This window comes from Papio anubis, chromosome 11, assembly GCF_008728515.1.
Source record: "Papio anubis isolate 15944 chromosome 11, Panubis1.0, whole genome shotgun sequence".
Lineage (NCBI taxonomy): Eukaryota > Metazoa > Chordata > Mammalia > Primates > Cercopithecidae > Papio > Papio anubis.
Window position 1 is genome coordinate 2039523 of NC_044986.1, and position 19661 is coordinate 2059183.

The window sequence follows — 19661 nt, forward strand, 5'->3', positions numbered from 1 at the left end:
CCTGTAATTGAGTACACAGAATGGGACAGAAAAGGGCTTCCAAGCATTGTCATACAAAAGGAGAGTCAAGCTTGTGGCAGGAAACAGCAAAAGAGTTTAGGCTGCTTTGTGGTTGAGTCGAGTTGCTTCTGACTTTCCACCTCTTCTTCAGGGCCAAGCAGTGGCTCAAGGGGTCCTGAGCTCAGAGCATCAGCAAGCCCGGGGGGTGCGCTGGCAAAAACTGACTTCAGCAGAACCCTTTCTAGGACAGTGGGGATGGAGCTGGGATTCCCTAAAGGAGTGCTTCAGCTCCCACAGATTGTGGCTCACCCTATCTTCCCAGGACCCTGGGGGCCACACACGAAGCTCTGCTTTTGCGGAGAACAGCATGCAAGCCAGGCACCAGCACCCCTGGCCTTCTGTCTCTGCCTCCAAACAATGCAGAAGGGAGGAGAATCTCCTGTTCAAAACGGACCATGCGGTGGGGGAGGTGGGTGGCGGGGGCATGTGAGCCTGCCTAGAGACGCCTCCCCAATATCCTGATCTGGCTCTGACCATTAAACTGACACATTTATAACACACGAGCACATACTAATATATGCACATAAATTAAGGGTGTAAGTGAATAGTAACAGCCTTCTAATCTGCAGAGCTTTCTGATTTTAGGTGAATAAAAAAATGCCAGTACTTTTGCATCAAAGAGACAGATAAACTTGCTAATTGAAAACTGGTTTTTGTGGAGGAAAATATGGAGGCGCCAGCTATGTAAATCAGCATATGCCCAGATCTAAAAGAAATCATGCCAGGCCAAGAGGAAATTAAGCAAATCAGGATAATGAGGAAACAACCCTAGATGCAAATTAAAAGCACTGGGGTGCTTTAGTCCATCTCAGGAGGTTGGCAGTGGACAGGTGGGAGGTGATGCGAACACGTGTTTGGAGTACCAGGCGTGTCTGTGCCGGTAGGTGGGTGGGTGCCTGCTCCCCCACCCAGGTCAGGGAGGGTTTTTCATGCAGGTTCTTAAATGCATGGATCATAATGCTGCCTTTTGCATCCCGAAAGCCCCTTCAATGCCTCTAACAAGCACTGGTCTCGCGCTGGCATTAGCTGTGCTTGGGTTTCCTGGGTTTAGCGACCTAAGGGGTTTACAGCGCACGGAAGTCTCTGCCCAGCTCTCAGCGCGCATCGCCAGGGGCTGGACTGAAGCTGTGGCCCGGGATGGGGAGGACGCTGGCGGCCTCCGAAGCAGGGTCTACGGCTGGGAAGGGCGAGCGCCGTCTGGCGGTGGCTGCGCGTGGCCAGCGCTGACCCAAGCTCGGTTCGGCCGGCGCTGCCGCGTGTGCTCCGGGCGGAGCGAGGGTCCTCGGAGCCCGGGTCTGTCCTGGGTCCCAGGAAGTTCGGCGTGCAGCGTCAGAGGCTGCGTGTGCTGGGGGTGGGAGGAGCACAGACTGTGCCTGGGGGCATACAGGACAAATTCATAGAGGGGTGGTCCTGCCCCACCCTCGGAGTGTCCTGGGCAAAGGCCCTGGGGCCACTTGCCCGGTGCCTTGGAGGGCGTAGGGCAGGAGCTGCCGAGGCCAGCGGGCCACTGTGGGGCGCGGAACTTTAGACCAGGCACCCACGGCTCAACCTCTGGGCCAGGGGACCCGCGGGGGCCTTAAGAACGTGTTTGGCCGATTTGTGCAGCAGAAATCCGCCAGCGCCTAGCAGCGTCCGGGCCGCCTGCACCGGGATCCGCAGCCCAGTACCCCCCGGGTCCCGCGCCCTGGACTCCGAGGAGGCCAGGTAGAGAGCGGCCCGCGCTGTCCCCATCTGCGCCCTCAGCCCCACCCGGGCAGCGGGACATGCCTGGCTCCGGCGCCGCCACCCCGGCTTCCGCTTGCCCTTGAGTGCGGAGCCCAGAGTCTCCCTGGCGGTGCGCTGGGTCCCCGAGGGCCAGAGGCCACCAGGGGGGCGGCACTGGCGGGAGCCCAGCCCGGCGCGCCCTCGGCCCTCGCCCACCCACGTCCTCCGCGGCCGCCCGGGTCCAGGGGGCGCAGTGGGGAGGAGACCCGGGCCAGGGCCAGGGAGCGCGCGGGCGGGGCTGGGGCTGGCGGGGAGGGGCGCGGGCGGGCGGGGACCGGGGCGGGGGCCGGGTCCGGGGGCGGCGGCGGCGGCGCGGGCAGGAGGAGGAGGAGCTCCCCGCGCGGGGCAGGGGCGGAGCGAGCGGCCGCGCAGTGGAGCCAAGTGAGTTCGCTCCGGAGCCCGCGCCGCCGCCGGCCCCGCATCTCGGGCGCCCGCCGCCCCCGCCGCCGCCGCCGCCCGCGCGGGGATGTAGGATGCAGGCGGGCGCCAGGTTCCAGCGGCGGCGGCGGCAGCTGCAACAGCAGCAGCCCCGGCGGCGGCAGCCTCTCCTCTGGCCCATGGACGCAGAGCCGCCGCCGCCGCCGCCCTGGGTCTGGATGGTGCCGGGCTCGGCCGGGCTGCTCCGGCTCAGCGCGGGGGTCGCGGTTCCCCCGGTGCTGCTCGCCTCGGCCCCGCCGCCCGCGGCCGCGCTGCTCCCCGGTCTCCCTGGCTGGCCGGCCCCGAGCGAGCCGCTGCTCCCGCTGCTGCCGCTGCCCTCTGCGCCAGACCCCGCCGCCGCCGCCGCGCACCCCTTCCCCGCGCTCCACGGGCAGGTAACGTGTCCCCGTCCCGCCTCGGCCCGAATCGCCGGCTCCCCCGCTCCTGGGCGCGCCCTGCCCGGCCCGGCTCTGGCCTCCGGCTCGCGCGCCCTCCTCCCCGGCGGTCCTCGCCGCCCCAAACCTCAGGACGCAGCCCGGCAGCCGTGCCTCGGCGAGAAAGTTCATGCTTGGACGCCCGGCTGTCCACCTCCGCAGCTTTGGCAGGTGCCTCCGGGTGTCTGGACGGAGCCGTGGAGGGACCCGCCGCCCAGGCCCGCGTGGGGACCGCAGGGAACTCGCGCCAGGCCGGGGGTCGCTGTCCACCGCGCGGTGCTGAAGTGGCTCCGTGGCCGCCGCGGGCCGTGGTTGACATCGCGGAGAAGTTAGGACTTTCACTGTCTCTGCCAGACTTGAAAGCAAGCTGGAAATCGATAGCTGTTTCGGATTCTAATCTGGGTTGGATTTTTTCCCCCTTTCGTTTGAAAATAGACTCAGGGCAATGCTTCAGAGAATTCCAGCCGGTGGAAGTGGCTGGGAAATCCTGCCTTCGGTACTGAGAGGTATTACCGGAGATTCCCCTGCCCAGGCCTGCCGGAGTCCACCACATTCGTTAATGCCACACTGCACTTTAGAAGAGTTTGGCTTTTAAGACATGGAATTAAAAAGAAAAAGTGACTGAACCTTTGATAAATGGTGCAGCAGAGCTAGGCGGGCTGGTTTGGGCAAGATTCATTGTCAGCTAACTATGCAGATGCATTTAAAATCAGGGAATAGCGTGCATTTTATTCCAAGGATTGACCTCATTAGCATATTCAAATGAGTGTTATGTTAGAATACACCATTTGATTAATTTAATTCCAATATTATCTTGTAAGTTTTTCTAAAAGATGTTGTTAAACTCCTGCTAAATTGGTCTTTAGACTTAATGATACATCACATATGCAGCCCTGGATATTGTGTTTTTATGTATGATGCAGTTTATTTTGGAGAATTTTCAATAAACGTTGGTAGTTTTTGCCGTATTTTGGAGGGGTGTTGTATCAGAATGCTGCCACTAGAGGTATATAATGTCAAGGAACTACATTTTTAAAAATTCTGTTTTAAAAAACTGCATTTTTTCACTTGTATAAATTTAAGAGAAAATTTTAAAAAACCTTAGTATTAATATTTTAAATATTTTTGTGCTACCCATCTTCTGTAAAGTAAGAATATGTAGAACCAGAAGAACATTTTCACATAACAGGAACATCACAAATGCTTTTATGATTTTAAAACAATAGGTACTGAAACGTTCCATGTCATTGAGCAATGCATTTTATTAGTGCCTTATGAGGTCTCAGTTATTTTAATTAGAGAGACGGTGTCCTGAATTACCAGCCCCTTTCCATGACTGATGTTTTATTCTGTGCATTGAGATCTTCAAGTCATGAGATGCTTAGTTTTTTTTTTTTCCCATAGAATCTGTTTGTATTGGTGAACCTTGTATTGGTGAAACTTAGAATCTTAACTTCTTAGATATTTTCATTTTGAAAGTATTAGTTGTTTGTAAAATGACAAATGTAATTAATACAAAACGCAATTCTGAAAGGAATAATATAGCCCTATGCCTGCCTATAAAAATAATTTAAGAATTAGAAAGGGAACACCCAGCATTTCTCTTTTTCATGGTGGTTTCTCATGATCTCAGAGCAGAAACCCATTTCTTACCTTGTGCTTGAGGTTTGTGCTTAGAAGTTCTTTTTCAGTATTGAAGAATGTAATGTTGATAATGCTTTGTGACGATTCAGATATGAAAACTATAATTTTTCCTTTGATTGGTAAATATTTATAGTTTTCCTCAAGGAAGTTTATCTGATAATCAAATACATACATTTTGAAATTCCCTTTTCAAAGCAGTTATTCCAGAATGTTTTGGTGTGAAGTTGAGTGGATGGATTCAGGCTAATGCAATTGTCTTTTCTTGCTTGGCTTGCAGTGGCTGTTTGGTGGCCATTCTCCGTCCCTTGGACTGCCCCCCTCTTCCACAGTGGAGCTGGTGCCCATCTTCCCACATCTCTGCCCTTCTGCTCTTGCAACTCCTATTGGGAAAAGTTGGATAGATAAAAGGATTCCTAACTGTAAGGTAAAAATGCAAGTGATTTAATTGGATAAGGGTTTTTTAATGATTAAGTTGTTGAACATCGCCATAACAACAAAAATATCCATGTATTTTCTCGTTGCCATAAATTGGCCATCTAGGTATACAAAGAAATCATTTCAGGCTTAGACTGATCTGTTCAAAAATGTCAGCAGGCGGGGGGCATTTTGTTTTAGTTTAGGATATTTGGATTCCACAGGGCAATGTAAAATTTCCAATTTTTGAATCAGAGTCTTTTTAAAATTTTTTTTTGTTTTAAAATTTGTAACCATTGATCCAAGATCTAGACTTAAACATTACACAATACCAGTTCAAGTTTTAAAAGTCAGTTTTTCTTCATATGATGCTTTAAGTTTTCATCTTTCTAATGGCTTGTTTTGGCTTTTGGATTCAAATTTACTGACTACATTTTGTTCACAAGGAAACTAAAGAAGTAAATTATTGACTTGTTGTACAGCTTAGTAATTATCTCATGGGGTGATTCTTCAATCAGTGAACTGACTGCTGTGCTGAAGTGACCAACTCAATAGCTGAAGGCCAGCCCAGAAGATATTAACTAGATGGTGATTGGTATTGAAGCCCTGTGGAACTTCCTTTAAGTTTTAGAATGATGTTTTTATAGAGTCCCCAATAATAGAATGTTCAGTGCTGGATCAACGTAAGGCAACATAAATATTTTCATAGTCATGTTCAGCTTTTATCGTGTACCTTGCCTTAAATGTTATGCTTGCATTATTTTTGGACAGATCTTTTTTAATAATTCCTTTGCTCTGGACTCAACGTGGATACATCCTGAGGAGTCAAGATTGTTCCATGGGCATGAAAAGCCTCATTTGCTGGCAAATCAAGTCGCTGTGTCTCTGTCCAGGCCGGGTCCTGCCTCCAGGCCACTCCCCACAGTGGTGTTAGCACCTCAGCCCATCCCAGGTTGGTGCCCAAATAACATTGACAATGTGCTTTTCATTTTTGCTTCAATCACAAATTAGTTTTAGATATGAAAACCATACTTGTCTTTTTAATGAAACAATTATCTTGGTAAAAGATAATTTCTTTTCACAAGCATGAAGCTTTTTTTAAAAAATGAGTCTTGGATAGCTTATCCACTGTTTTTTTCTGGGGTGGGTGGATAAGAGATCTGATGTTAAAATGAAGAGATGGCTGAAGGGGTTTTCACAGAACTGTACTTGCAGTGCTCTATTTTTAGGATTGGACCAGGTTTCCTGCTGATAGCTCTTAATAGGGGCACTAATTGATCAGCCTACTCTTTAAAAAATGTTGCTTGTCTGTGGCGAGGTGCAAGGAATAACGTTTGCTGGTCTGTAGGACACAGGAACATGTGTGATCTCTGAATTTTGCCTTCACGTTGTGGTGATAGTGAGATGGACTATAAAATGCCCTGTTTGAAAGATGGATTTTATTCTATCTTTGGAGTCTAGTGACCTGAAAGAACATTTGTCCTGGAACAGACTCCCATGAAGCAATGCCTGGATGAAAGATTGTGTAATAAACCTACATAGTAACAGGGGAATATAATCATCTTATGAATTTTTGAATTGATTTTTAAAATCACCTTAACATGTGGATCATTTTATGAAAGCAAATGCCGCCCGTGCCAAAATCGTCGTGCAACACCTTCCATTATGGAATATGTTATGGCTTCAGAATTACATTACCTTTCTGTAATTTCCTACCTCCCAAGCTTGTCTCAATGTGTGTCTCTAAAGTTTAGTAATAAGATGTTCTTGTGGATAATGCAGTGATGGGTTAGGAGATATATTTATTTTGTTCTCTGTTTGCCTACACATTTATTCCAATTTGCTATGAATCTTGTTTAGTAATAAGTCAGGAAGAACAACTAAACTATTTGTGTTTCTCATAGGCCTAAATGATTTCTGACTGCAACTTGTCCTTGTAATTACACATTAGGGATTAATTGAAGTCTGAGTGAGCATGGTACATGCACACATTATAAACATTTTACACTAACATGATCATGTTTCCTATTTGATTTAATGATGATAAACGATGATTCAGTGGCATGTGTTATATGAGGATGACATGACTTTGGAAGGTTCTTTTGGTATATGAAAAGGTAATATTTTAATTTCCTAATGCGTTGGCCATAACTGTCATGAAAATAATCAGCAAATGTAGTTTTAAAAATGGTGAAATGAGCTCACCTGTTCCTACAAAGTCTTTATGTGAACTTTCCTTCTCTCAGTTCACCCCTGAGTATAATACAGACGTTTTCCACCGTTCCTTCACCTTCTTCATAGGAAATCCATATACAAATGTGCTAAATATCTGTTTAGTTGGAGAAGCTTATGGTCACCTCTCATAGATTTTCCACCTTAGGAACATCGTTTACTTACTATTGTGTGGCAAATATGCAATACTTCATTAGAAACATGTTTGTATTGATTTTACCTTCTTTTGATTTTTGGATGAATCTATTTTTTAAACTTTTACAAATTATTTTTACAATTTTTTGTGGGTATATAGTAGGTGTATGTATTTGTGGGGAACGTGAGATGTTTTGACCACAGGCACGCAGTGTGAGATAAGCGCATCCTAGAGAATGGAGTATCCATTAATGGATCTATTTTTAAGAACAAAATAAAATAATATTTCTTATAAACATGATAAATAGCAGAATAACCTTTCATTCTAACCTAGTCTACTATTCAACAAAGCTTAGATTTTCTCTTCTCTGCTTTTTTTTTAAATTTATGGATCATATGTGAATATAACACTTAAAATTTTAATTGTGTTATGGGGAGAAAGGTACCTGACACCAAAGGTAATTTAATAATAATCAAATGTATTTGTTTTGAGATGGTAGTTTCTGAGTTGCTTCATGAAAACTTTACTTTTTTGATAAATTTCAGAATTCTTAGAATTTACCCAACTTTGGAATGCACATACCTAATGTCTCTTAGGCCAAAGAAAACATATAAGGGGTTATTTACGTGCTACAAACTGCTTAACAGAGAACTGGGATGAGCGGGGCAAGTAAAGGTGGAAGGTAGGGTAAGCTCCAAGTAAGTTAAAAATTCAGGTAAATGGTTTTAATTTTACTGTAGTTAATGAGAAATTACAACTTTATTAAGACACTCACACGTAAATGTTCATGTATGCTGTCATTACTAAAAATTACTATTAATTTTTCATATCCTATTATGAATTGATAAATTTATATATTATTGCTAATTTATATTGCAAATATATTATAAAAGTATGCATTTACAAATATATGTATGTACTATATATAAAATATATAATGTATAAATCTATTATACAGTTGTTATATTACATCAATCAATCTTGTTATAAAGTTTTATATTCAGAAATAAATGGCCTTAGAATCAGATATATTTTATCGATCCCCTTCAAGTTAATCAGTGAAGCAGAATCACAGTCCCAAAGAGCAGGAAAAGTGAATCAAACTCGCTCATTTTAAACAGGTCTAGTGAGCTAAGCTTACTTTCCTTTCTTGGAGAGGTAGTAATTTTTCTGTAATGATCATTCTTTAAGTACTTTTAAAATCTGCACTGTTGTTTTAGGGATAATGGCAATTTATACTATGAACTCAAATGATGTAACCCAGAAGGCAGGTTTGTTTGAATGAACTGAATCGTTTGTTGAACTAAGTTGGAATCTCTCTGGTAGAGATGGGGGTGAGACTAATATCAGATCAGCCCTCACTTACTGTTGATTAGGAATTAACTGCACGGCACAGAGTCTCAGATAATATAAGCACAATTTGGATGAATTTGGAAAAGCTATCTAAGCTTTAATAAGTATTATAAAGGACTCCATTTTTATATACACTGCACTCATTCGTGACCAGGAGGATGATGGTCGCCTGTCATCATACTCTCACACTCTGTTGTAAACAAGCCTGCTGGTCATTTTTGAGCCTCCAAAGGGCCAACCTCCTGATGCCATCACTTTGGGGGCTAGTCCATCAACATATGACCTGGGGGAGAAATTCAAGTGGCGTGTGCTCTCTACAGGTGTTTGAGGAGAACCTTAGCAGGGGATCCTCAGGGAAGGCCTCTGTGGCCAATGCCACCTTGGGGCAGGAACAGTCGAATGAATTCCAAATGAAGGACATAGACTGTCCAAAGACACAAAATCAAGAGGAGCATTTTGTGATCAGGCAATTCCAAGTAGCCAAGTGTGGTTGGGCTGCCGGAGGAGATGTGGCAGGGATGGGCTCTGGGGCCTCTTCAAACAAGACCCATCACATGAGACCTGTGGTGTGAGTCAGTCCCCTGGATCCTCATGGACTGTTGGGGGACTTTACATCATTCTTCCACTCAGGATTCTTGGCTTCTCCAGGAAAGTGTGAACTTGTTCTCAGGAAGCAGAGGAGCCACAGAAGAGGCAGAGCCTTCTCACAGCCAAATAAATTCAAGCACACAAATAATTACACCTGCACTAGAAACTAAGATCTCCAATTAATGATTTTGCAGTTTTTAAAGAAATTCTTCCTGATCATTGTGAATGGGTTGAATTGAGAAATTATCTAGGATCTATTGATTCCCGGACCTCAGAAGCTGATTCAGGGCTGGACAGGCAGGGAGAGGCCACCTGCCCCACAGTCACCACCTCTTCTTCAGCAGTGCCTGTGCATCAGCTGCTGCATCCCCATCAACACCTCCCCACTCCCTGCAGTCCTATCAGTCCCTCTTCTTCCCAGGCAGAAGGGGCTTACCTTGCATCTTAGGACATGCGGTTCCTCACAGGCAGATGTGGAGAAGGGTCTGAGTGGTATGAGTACCTTCCAAGGAGTCTCTGTTTTCTACTTCTGAAAATAAGAGCTTCAGAGTCCTTCAAGCCATTCAGGAATTAAATAATTTATATCAAGAATATCAAGCAGTGGGAGGAGAAGGTAGTTAATTCAGCATCTGTCCAACAAAGGCAAATGAAATAGAAGGATCTTGCTGGAAACTAGAGATTTATGTAAAAGTTGTCCATATCCCATTGCCTGCCAGCTTAAGATCAAAGAGCCTGATTCTACCAACAAACACCATGATGGGAAAACCAAACCAAACCACTGACTGTACCTCTCTTCATTCAAAGATGACTAAGAGAGAGAGGGGGAGAGAAAGTGGAAGATGAGATAGGGCATCTGAAGTATTCTGCTTCGTAAAAGATTCATTTGCTCAAAAGCTCCGGAAGAGAAACATATCTGAGAAATGGATTTTGCACAGGAATTAGTAACCGTTGTAGGCAAAACACTTTTTGCCTATCTTAATAGGTAAAAGAAAATAGAACATAGAAAAGCAGTAAAAGATAAACTCAAAAGAGAGTTGGTCAATGTAAAAAGACAGTTTGAGGAAAAGAGAAAAGAATGCAAGGAAACTTCTGAAAACTAGCAACTAAAATCATTGAAGAGAAGAACTGATTATGCATCTGATGAGAGAAGACAACATAGAAAGATTCTTAGGCATAAATAGATGTGACTGTGAAAATCAGATCGTAACAGTGGGAGAAGGTGATATCTGTGTAAAATAGAAAGCAAACAACAAACCTATATTGCTTTGACCTCCTTAAAAACACAGATTTCACGAATGGAAGAAAATTTTTGCAATCTATCCATCTGACAAAGGGCTAATATCTGGAATCTACAGATAACTTAAACAAATTTACAAGAAAAATACAAACAACTCCATTACAAAGTGGGCAAAGGATATGAACAGACACTTCTCAAAAGAAGACATTTATGTATCCAACAAACATATAAAAAAAGCTCATCATTACTGGTCATTAGAGGAATGCAAATCAAAACCACATTGAGATACCATCTCATGCCAGTTAGAATGGTGAACATTAAAAAGTCAAGAAGTAACAAATGCTGGAAAAGATGTGGAGAAATAGAAATGCTTTTACACTGTTAGTGGGAGTGTAAATTAGTTCGACCATTGTGGAAGACAGTATGGTGATTCCTCAAGGATCTAGAACCAGAAATACCATTTGAATCAGCAATCCCATTACTGGGTGTATACCCAGAGGATTATAAATCATTCTACTATAAAGACACATGCACACATATGTTTACTGCAGCACTGTTCACAATAACAAAACTTGGAACTAACCCAAATGCCCATCAATGATAGACTGGATAAAGAAAATGTGGCACATATACACCATGGAATACTATGCAGCTATGAAAAAGGAGTTCATGTCCTTTGCAGGGACATGGATGAAGGTGGAAACCATTATTCTCAGCAAACTAACCCAAGAACAGAAAACCAAACACCACATGTTCTCACTCATAAATGATCATTGAACAATGAGAACACATGGACACAGGGAGAGGAATATCAGGGGAACATCACATACCAGGGCCTGTTGGGGGATGGGGGCTGAGGGAGGGATAGCATTAAGAGAAATACCTAGTGTAGATGATGGGTTGATGGGTGCAGCAAACCACCGTGGCATGTGTATACCTGTAAAACAAACCTGCATGTTCTGCACATGTATCCCAGAACTTAAAGTATAATAAAAAAAAAAAAAATTGAAAAAAAAAAAAGAATTGGGAGGGCCTCGAAGTAAAAGATCTAGCTATGTTAATAGAGACTGTTTACAGATGCAAATTTTCCCCCACCAAAGATGACTTGCAGGGCCATTTCAAGATATGGCAAAGAAACATGTTTTGGGGGAAATATTTTGGTTTTTCTTCCTTGTCTCATAATGTTATACCAGAGTCAGGTTGGAAAATAAGTCAATATATATAAGGTTAAATAAAACCCATTTGATGAGAAAAGGAAAAAAATATATATCTCTCCTTTCAAAAAAACAAAAAACGAAACACAGATTTCAGCAGTAGTAAATGGAGCAAGGCAAGTCATATATCCTGCTCACCGTATCCTGGAGGCATTTTATGAATGTTGGAGACACTACTTAAAAGAACACTGAAGCTGACACAGCTTCAGACCATTCTGCAGTACTAGACAAGCTTGGTTCATGGAGAAAAGTTTGGAGAATTATGAGGAAAGCATCTTGTGATTGAAGCAATTTATGCCTCACAAGAAAGTCATACAACTGCATTAGTATGGAAAAGATGTTCTTAAAAAAGCAATCAATTGACTTTACCCCACCTAATGTTTTCACCTCAAATTCTTTGTCTAAAATTAATGTTGCTGCTGCTCTATCTACATCTTGTATTTTATTCTTCTTATCAACTTTTGCCTTATTTTTGTTTTAAGCTCGGGTCAATTATTTAAAAGTACAATGTCTGCCTTTGCTTTTTGAAAATGAAATTTAGCACATTTATATTTGATTTACTGTGCATATATTTATCTGTAATTATTACATTCTGTTTTTTTATTTTCTTTTGGTATTCTTTTGATTTATACTGTTTTTATTTTTGTGGGTGACATTGACAGTTTATTTCATTTTGTTTACTTTTATATGGTTATTTGGAATGTGTTCACACTGATCCTATTTTCTCAAGCAATTATCAGTATGATTTTTTTAAAAGAGCAGACTTGAGGTTACGTTTTCTCAGTTTTCAAATCATGAAAACACAATTACTTTAGAATTCTTCTATGAAATATGAGACATTTGGAAAAAGTTTATTTTATCAAATTTCATTTTTCTTTTAATTTTTTCAGATAAGTGATAAATACAGTTAAATAAGAACTAACAATGGAGATGTCAGTTTTCAAAATATCTGTAATTATCAACAATTTATGTTAACCTTTAGGATATATGTGAATATTTGTTAATTTGGTTGCAGGAATGAGTGAAAAATTTAAAACAATATTTTTATTTTCAAGAGTTTTTTATAATAATCATAATCTGGATACATAAATTATGTCAGTAAAATTGAGATGAGAAAGAAGGATCATGAGAGTATAAAGCCTTTAAAAATCCTTCACGTTTGTTAAAAGCAGAAGGAGTAAGAAACCCCCAGTCTTTAAGACCAAATGAACAAAGTTAGGTAGGACTGAAATTGACAAGGATTTCTTCCCACTAACCAGTAGCAAGTACTGAGTAAAAAGCAATAACCCCCATCACTGGTGGAAGGAGAGGGACATATAGGAAACCTTTTGTGTGGTTCAGGGACGTAAGGCTGGCTGAAAGCTGGGGTAAGGGTACAAATACCGAAAAAGATTTTCACACACCCCAGAATTTGTCTTAAGCAAAATACATTTTTAAAAGATTTGAAGCTTGTGGTGCATTGAAGGCAACCATGACAACAAAATCCAAGTCCAGGTCCACCCCCTGAATACACTGACAAAATTGCATTCACTAACAGCTGACACAAGAAGGGGTGTGCCCATTCCCAGGAGTAAACCGTATTTATTATCTCATTCATTATGTTATATTTTGATGCCTAGCACTTAATAAATTAAGTTACAAGACACACAAACCAAGCAAGAAGTGATAAACTATTGACAAGATACAAAATAATCGACAGAATCAGACCCTAAGATGATACAGATGTTAGAACTATCAGACAGTGCTATGATTGACCATGATTAGCATGTTAAATTAACTCATGGAAAGGAGAGCAACATGAATGAACAGAAGGAGAATTTCATCAATGATGTAAAAAATATAAGAAAGTCAAATGAAAATATCAGAAAAAATGAAACACTGCATAATGAAAAATTACTTTGATGAACTCCTGCGTAGATGTGATACAGCCAAGAATTAATTAAATTAATGATAGATCAACAGACCGGTAACAAAAACAGAAAGCAACTGAAAACATGGAACGCCCTTTTCCAGAGCCAGGAGAGAATATCAAATGGTTTAACTTATGTATAATTGAAGTCTGAAAAGGGCAAGGAGAGAATACGTGGAAGATAGAATATTTGAAGTTGTAATGAACAAAGGAGATAAAAATGGACATTATGAAACTATAAGTCCAATAAGTTCAGCAAACTGTAAGACTAATAAATAGCAAAAAACAAGAAAAAACTGAAATTGAAAACTAGATGAATCATATTTAAACTTCTGATTCAAAGAACTTTATACTAAACGGAAACAATTATTGAAAGCTAAGTGAAATAAAGATTTTTAACAAGCAAACAAAAGCTGAGAAGAATTCATTCTCTGTAGATTTGCAGTTCATGAAATTACGAAGAAGCTTATCAGTCAGGAATAATACACTAGCATAGAGAAAGTTACCTTTACACAAAAGAAGCATGCTAGAAATGGAATACATTAAGTAAAATATATATTTTCCTGTTTTTAATTGTTTTAAAAGATAACTGACAGTATAAAGAGCAAAAATAGTTATATAATGCATAAAATTATACACAAAATAAAAATGCATGCCAAAAATTTCACAAAGCATGGAAGTAAGGAATTGAAAGTATGGAATTGTAAGGCTATTGTACTATACATTTTGTGCTATAGTATTATTTGAAGGTGACAAGTTAAAGGCATACTTTATATCTTTTGAAGATATAAGTATGTCTTTAAATTCACTATCCATTCAGATTAAAAACAAAACCATACAAAAAACCACCTATAAGTCAACTATGAATTAAAGGGGACTTCCTCAAATTGACAGGGGACATCTAAGGAAGAGCTATGGTTTCTAATAGTGGAAGGATAATGTTTTCCCTCTAAGATGAAGACATACTTTATCTTTGAAAGATATAAGATATCTTCAAAAGATATAAAGCAGTAGAGCAGCAGACACTTAAAATTGTAAAAAGAGTTATAACTAATAAAATAATTATGGAGATAAAAATGAAATCATAATGATCACTTAACCCCAAAGCAGACAAAACAAGAAAGCAAAGGATCAAAGTAAAGTTGGAACAAATATTTTAAAAACTATGAAATGGTAGATTTAAATATAAAGATCTAACCTCCCTAATGAACAGGCAGAAGTTTTCAGGTTTGCAGTTCCAAATATACAAGGTCTATAAAAAACTCACTTTTTATAAGACACAGTGAGCATAAAAGCAAAAGCCTGGAAAATATATAACATGTAAATACAAATCAAAAGAAAGCTGAAGTGACTGTAATAATATTTGACAAATTAGATTTCAGAACAAAAAGTATTACTGGGGACAAAAATTTCTAATAAAATTTAGTCAAATACATTTAATCTAATAATTTAATAAAAGAAATTCACAATTCACAACACAGAAACTGATAGAACAGAACAAAAATTAGACAATCATGTTTACAATTGGAGATTTCAACATCTCTCAGTAATTGACGGAGCATGAAAGCTCATCAGTGAATATCAGTGTGAATTTAGAGAACTTATATAATAGTCCAACAACTTGACCCGATTGACATGTATAGAACATTCTACTTTACAGTAACAGGGTATATATTTTTATCTGCACATGAAACATTAATCAATACCATATTCTAGGCTCTAAAACAAGTAAAAAATTTTAAATAATTAAAAGTAGGGCCGGGCGCGGTGGCTCATGCCTGTAATCCCAGCACTTTGGAAGGCCGAGAAGGGCAGATCACCTGAGGTCAGGAGTTTGAGACCAGCCTGGCCGACAATGGCAAAACCCCATCTCTACTAAAATTACAAAAATTAGCTGGGCGTGGTGGCATGTGCCTGTAGTACCAGCTACTCGGGAGGCTGAGGTAGGAGAATCACCAGAACCCAGGATGTGGAGGTTGCACTGAGCCGAGATTGTGTCACTGCACTCCAGCCTGGGCAACAGAGCAACACTCAGTCTCAAAAAAAAAAAAAAAAAAAAAAAAAAGAGTATACACAATTTATTTTCCAACCACAACAGAATTAAGTTAGAAATCAGTAACAGAGATACCCAGAAAACCTCCAAATGTTTGAAAATAGAACAGAATGCTCCTAAGTAATGGATAGGTCAAAGAAAAAGTGACAAGAGGAAATAAGAAAATATTTTGAATAGAATGAAAATAAAAGAAAATCAAAATCAATATAACAAAAAAATTCTTGTGGGATATAGCTTAGATGGACATTTATAGCATTAAAACGCCTATATTAAAAAACAAGAAATACCTCAAATTAATGATCTAAGCTTAACCTTAAGAAACTAGAAAAAGTAGAAGTAATTAAATCCAAACAAGCAAAAGGAAGGATATAGTAAAGATAACAGCAGAAATTAGAAAGTTAAAAAACAGAAGAATATAAAGAAACTCAATGAAAACAAAACTTGATGCTTTAGGAAGATCAAATAGAATTTATAAACCCCTGGCTATGAAGAATTAGAGGAAAGAAAGACAACACAGATTACTGATGTCAGGAATAAAAAAGAAGATATTATTATGATGCATCTTAACACTAGCTATGCAATAGGAAAACATAAATTATAATCATAAATGCAACAGCTTAGATGAAATAAGTTATTTGTAAGTCACAAGCTACCAGTTCTCACTCAAGAAGAAATAGAAAACATGAATAACTCTGTATCTGATAAAAACATAAAATTTATGATTTAACTCTTCCAACAGGAAAACATTCAGTCCCTGACAGCTTCACTAGTGAGGTCTACCAAATACATAAGGAAGAAATAATACACAAATTAAAATAAACTTGTTCAGAAAATAAAATGAAATAATTTTCCCTAAGTAATTTTTTCTACAGTAGCCATTACCCTTACACAAAAACCAAATGGTTATTACAAAGAGAAAATAGCAGACCAATACACTTTTTGAACATACATGCAAGAAGGCTCAAGATAACATTAACAAATCAAATCCAGCCGTATTTAAAGTTGATAATATATCATGACCAAGTGAGTTTTTTTGTTTTGTTTTGTTTTTGTTTCTGGTTTTGGAATCCAATGCTGGTTCAACATTAGAAAATCCATCAAAGCTATTTATCAAAAGACAAAGAAAGAAAGTAATAAGTTTATTTCTATAGATTCAGAAAATGCATTTGTCAAATTCACCATCCATTCAGATTAAAAACAAAACAGTACAAAAAACCATGTGTGAGTCAACTAACAATCAAACTGACAGAGGACATCTAAGGAAGATCTACGACCTACAGCTAACATCGAACTGAATAGTGGAAGGATAGTGTTTTCCCTCTAAGATGAAAAACAAGGCAAGGATTTGTGCCGGGAGCCCTAGTTGTGCAACGAGGCAAAAAGTAAAAAGAAAAGAAAGACATACAAACTGGGAAGGAAGACACAAAACTGTCTCTATGTGCAGACAAATGATGATATAGACTATCTCCAGGAGTGTACCAAAAGCTACTAATATGAATAAGGAAGTTTAGTGAGGTAGCAGGTTGCAAGGTCAATATAGAGAATTCAGTTGTACTCCTGTATTACTGGTAATGAACAATTAGAAGTTAAAATAAAATATAAGTACCTTTAAAATTGCACCAAAATCATGAAGTATTTAGGGATTAACCTAACAAAATATGTGAACATCATGAAACATTAACGAAAGAAGTCAAATAAGACATTAATAAATGGAGGGATACTCTGTATTCATAGACTGGAAGGCTCAATAATGTTAAGATTTCACTTCTGCCCACGTTGATTTACATGTTTAGTGCAGCCCTAAACAAAATCCCAGTTTCGTGGAAATTGACAAGCCCATGCAATAATTAATACGGACAGGCAAAGGAAGTGGAATCGCCGCAAGAGTTCTGACGAAGAAAGCGAGTGTGGAGGACACAGGCAGAGCTGATCCAAATGCTGATGACAAATCACCAGGAACTAAGGCTTTGTGCAATTGGCAAAAGCATAAGAATAAAGACCAATAGAACACAGTAGTAGACCATCCAAAAGTAGACACATGCACATATGGCCAATTGATTTTTTTACAAGGGTACAAAGAAAAATCAATACAGAAAAGACCATCTTGTCAACAAATGACTTTGGAACAAGTAAACATCTATCTGTCTTCAAAATAAGCAAACAATCCTTGATCAATACATTTTACTATATATAAAAATTAACTCAAAGTAGATGATTGACCGAGTTGTGAAACCAAAAACTGTAAATTCTGAAGAAAACATTGAAGAAAAATGTTGTGACCTTGGATTGGACAAATGTTTCTAATAACATGACACCAAAAGCATGAACCATATTACAAAATGCATTGATGACTTGAACTTCATCAAAATTTTTAAAAACTGTTGGTCTTTGAAATCACTTTTCATAAAATAAAATAACAGAAAAAGAAAAGTCACACAGTGGGAAAAATACTCACAAAACATATATGTGATAAAGATAAGAGCATACAAAGAACCTTCACAACTTAGTCATAAGAAAAAAACCAATCCAACAGAAATGGACAAAATATATGACCAGACACATCACCAACAAAGAAAGATGGATTGCCAATAAGCACAGGAAATAGGGAGGGATTTGTGAAAACCTACAAAATTATAGCTAGAGAGCAGGAATAAGTTCTAGAGGTCATTACCACTGTAGGGTGACTATAGATGACAACAATGTAATATATAGATTCAAATAGCTAGAAGGAGGGGTATTGGAATATTGAATGTTCCCAACCACGAAGACATGGAAAATATTTGAGGTGATGGATATGCTCATTGTCCTGATCTGGTCACTAGACTTCATATGACTCAATTTATCACTATATACCCCATGAATATGTATTGTTATTTTATGTACATTTAAAGAAAATTAAATAAAATTTTAAAAAATGGTCAACTTTATATTTCATTAGCAAAATGCAAGTTGAATTCATGATTGGAGTCCCTACATACTTATCAGCATGGCGATCATGAAAACAAAACAAAGACAGAACGTGGCAATACCACGTGGTGGTGAAGATGTGGCAGAGCTGAAGTTTTCATAACTTGCTGGTGGGAATGCAACACGAAGCAGTCACTTTGAAAGTCAGTTGAGCAGGTTGTTATTAACACCCTTATCCTAGTACCCAATAATCTCAGTCTTACGTATTTGTTCTAGAAACATAAAAAGATGCCCATAGAAATCTGCACACAGATATTTGTAGTAGCTTTATTCCTAAGTGATGTTGGCTGGTGAATGGGTAAACAAACTTGGTTAGATCCAAATAACGGACTGGGACACAGAAATAACAACGAACACACTTCTTACAGGTGCAATGACGTGAATGGACCCCAAAAGCATTATACCCATGAAGGCATTCAGGATCAAACATTTATGTCATGTATTATTCCACTTTCGTGACACTCTAGGCAAAGTAAACTATAAGAACAAAAAATACCTCAGTGATTTCCAGGGGATGGGGTGGGACAAGGGTTTTGACAACAAAAGGGCAGAGGGCAGGTTTGGGGGTGGTGGATGTTTATCTGGCTTCAGTGGTTCCAAAACTGTCTACATTTGTTAAAAGCAGAGGACTGTACACTGAATGTAAATAGCACTTGAGTGCATCTAACCCAAAAAAAAAAAAAAGACTTAAAAGACATACCCAACAAAACGCCAGGATTTTGTTTGATCCTGATTTAAATAAAACCAAACAAAAAAAAAAAAGACAATAGAAGAAAAACTGACTATGTATTTAATAATTTTAAGTAATTATTGTTAATTTGTTGGAGTGATGAGTTCTATGCTCACGGTTTTCAAAGGAACTCATAATTTAGAGATATCTTCTGAAACATGTAAGGGTGAGATAAAATGTCATGAATTTACTTTAGAATAATCCTGGTGTGGGAGCTAGGTTGGTGTTGTTGAGCTAAAAGGAAGAAACTGAGGCAAAATTAACATAGAGAGTTTATTTGGGCCAAGGTTGAGGACAGCTGCCATGTGGAACATTTCCAGGTTGCTTTGGGGAGTGCTCTGGAGAATGAAGGAAAGGCTCAGATTTTTAAAGAGATAATGGACAAATCAGGAGGTGGGCAGTTACAGAAGTGGCTCATCAGGGATTCCGCTTGGTTTACAGAGATGACATTAGTTAGTGATGGGGTACACCGTGTGGCACTCCAGAGTGTATGGCCTTTGATGGCGACT

General features: G+C 39.8%; 1 protein-coding gene across 1 annotated transcript in view; it reads left to right on the forward strand.

The window, feature by feature from the left end:
• Positions 1-2213: 2213 nt before the first annotated feature.
• TCERG1L (transcription elongation regulator 1 like) overlaps positions 2214-19661 on the forward strand; it is a 230202-nt gene continuing 212754 nt past the window's right edge. Inside the window, exons 1-3 of the mRNA XM_017944455.3 lie at positions 2214-2636; positions 4597-4743; positions 5505-5685. Of these exons, the coding sequence (XP_017799944.3) occupies positions 2298-2636; positions 4597-4743; positions 5505-5685 (667 nt within the window). The 5' untranslated portion in view covers positions 2214-2297. The remainder of the gene's footprint in view (positions 2637-4596; positions 4744-5504; positions 5686-19661) is intronic.